We start from the raw sequence: 2500 nt of genomic DNA on the forward strand, positions 1-2500 counted from the left end.
AACACACGTCAAAAGTGGTAAAGGAATGGCTTGATCAGGCCAGAATGAAGGTTTTAGAATGGCCTTCCTAAAGTCCCGAAGTGTGAAAAACATCAATCAATGTTTACTTATATAGCCCTGAATCACTAGTGTCTCAAAGGGCTGCACAAACCACAACACAAACCACTACGACATCCTCGGTAGGCCCACATAAGGGCAAGGAAAACTCACACCCAGTGGGACGTCGGTGACAATGATGACTTTGAGAACCTTGGAGAGGACGAAAGCAATGATGTCGAGCGGGTCTAACATGAAACTGTGAAAGTTAAATCCATAATGGATCCAACACAGTCGCGAGAGTCCAGTCCAAAGCGGATCCAACACAGCAGCGAGAGTCCCGTTCACAGCGGAGCCAGCAGGAAACCATCCCAAGCGGAGGCGGATCAGCAGCGCAGAGATGTCCCCGGCCGATACACGGGCGAGCAGTACATGGCCACCGGATCGGATCGGACCGGACCCCCTCCACAAGGGAGGGTGGGACATAGGAGAAAAAGAAAAGAAACGGCAGATCAACTGGTCTAAAAAGGGAGTCTATTTAAAGGCTAGAGTATACAAATGAGTTTTAAATGCTTCTACTGAGGTGGCATCTCAAACTGTTACCGGGTGGGCATTCCAGAGTATTGGGCTTTGGGAATCACTAATAATCCGGAGTCTTTTGAACGCAGATTTCTTGCCGGGACATATGGTAAAACATGGACTTGTTTATTCATAAATTCATAAAAGAAGCAAACTTCAAGACAGTTTTTTGTGACCAACAAGTATGTGCTCCAATCACAAAAAAATAAGAGCTGTAGAAATGACTGGAAACTCGACAGCCACAACATTATGTTCTTTACAAATGTATGTACACTTTTGACCAGGACTGCAGATATCAGTTGACAACATGGTTATGGTTATTGCGTTGTCTATGTTCGCAGTGCTCCGCTGTCTTGGCATACCGACTCGCAGCGTGACCAACTTCCAGTCCGCCCACGACACCGACGTGTCCCTCACAAACGACGTGTATTTCGATGAAGACTTGGAGCCAATCGACTACCTCAACAGCGATTCTATCTGGTAAGTCGTGAAAAGACAACCTGTCGGTGTAAAAATGTTCTGCTGCTGAGTAACCCCGACGGGAATTCAGTGTGTATTTATAACCGCTCTGAGCAGCAGAAGCCTGCAGATGTCATACACCGCTAATTAGCCGCACCGGTATGGTGCCAGATTTGACTCGTGCTCAGCCAGTTGAATGACACCGCTGTAGAACTTTGGCAGATTAGTGGTTCACAAGGATGGTTCTTGTGCAGCTGGTGTCATTTGAGGCAACCAGCTTTCGCGAAAATTTGAACTCATCAAGGTGGTTTGAGAAGAGATGAACAGTTTTTGATCATCTCACTGGATCGGTTCGCAGCCCAGTGTGAAGCAACTGGGATGAGAATCAGCACCTCCAAGTCTGAGTCCGTGGTTCTCGCCCGGAAAAGGGTGGAGTGCCATCTACGGGTTGGGGAGGAGACACTGCCCCATGTTGAAGAGTTCAAGTACCTCAGAGTCTTGTTCGCGAGTGAGGGAAGAGTGGATCTTAAGATCGACAGGCGGATCGGTAAGGCGGATGCAGTATCGATCCGTTGTGGTGAAGAAGGAACTGAGCCAGAAGGCAAAGCTCTCAATTTACCGGTCGATCTACGTTCCCATCCTCACCTATGGTCATTAGCTTTGGGTTATGACCGAAAGATCACTGGTACAAGCGGCCGGAATTAGTTTCCTCAGCCGGGTAGCGGGGCTCTCCTATAGAGATAGGGTGAGAAGCTCTGCCATCCGGGAGGAGCTCAAAGTAAAGCCATTGCTCCTCCACATCGAGAGGAGCAGGATAAGGTGGTTCGGGGGGTCTGGTCAGGATGCCACCCTAGGGAGGTGATCGGGCACATCTGACTGGTAGGAGGCTATGGGGACGACCCAGGAGAAGTTGCGAAGACTTCGTCTCCCGGCTGGCCTGTGAACGCCTACGGATCCTACAGGAGGAGCAGGACGAAGTGGCTGGGGAAAGGCAAGTCTAGGCTTCTCTGCTTAGGCTGGTGTCCCTGCAACCTGACCTCGGATAAACAGAAGGAAATTAATGGTTGGACGGAGTTTTTAATCATGCAGCAATGCCTCATGCACATTCACGGTTGGGTTAACTGGTAATCGGTGCATGGAGGACACCACCTTCTTTCGACATGTCAAGATAAGCGTTACGGAAAGTGGGTAGATGGATGAACATAGGTTCCGTGTATTTGTCCGTAGGAATTTCCATGTCTGGAATGACTGCTGGATGGCCAGGCCCGACTTGCCCGACGGTCACGGGGGCTGGCAAGCTATTGACTCCACTCCCCAGGAGACGAGCCAGGGTACCTTTCGCTGCGGGCCCGCCTCCGTCACGGCCATTCGCTCCGGCCAGGTCTACCTCAAACACGACACGCCCTTCGTCTTTGCCGAGGTGGGT

The 2500-nt window shown here is 50.4% G+C and overlaps 2 protein-coding genes across 2 annotated transcripts in view; one reads left to right on the forward strand and one right to left on the reverse strand.

The window, feature by feature from the left end:
* The window catches only part of LOC133545656 (CMRF35-like molecule 6), a 66054-nt gene that overhangs the window by 60616 nt on the left and 2938 nt on the right, over positions 1 to 2500 (reverse strand). The gene's annotated exons all lie outside the window — the stretch shown is intronic.
* Positions 1 to 2500, forward strand: part of tgm1l1 (transglutaminase 1 like 1) — a 41599-nt gene that overhangs the window by 30738 nt on the left and 8361 nt on the right. Inside the window, exons 8-9 of the mRNA XM_061891423.1 lie at positions 957 to 1095; positions 2302 to 2494. Coding sequence (XP_061747407.1) covers positions 957 to 1095; positions 2302 to 2494 — 332 coding nt within the window. The remainder of the gene's footprint in view (positions 1 to 956; positions 1096 to 2301; positions 2495 to 2500) is intronic.

This window comes from Nerophis ophidion, linkage group LG28 (assembly GCF_033978795.1).
Source record: "Nerophis ophidion isolate RoL-2023_Sa linkage group LG28, RoL_Noph_v1.0, whole genome shotgun sequence".
NCBI lineage: Eukaryota > Metazoa > Chordata > Actinopteri > Syngnathiformes > Syngnathidae > Nerophis > Nerophis ophidion.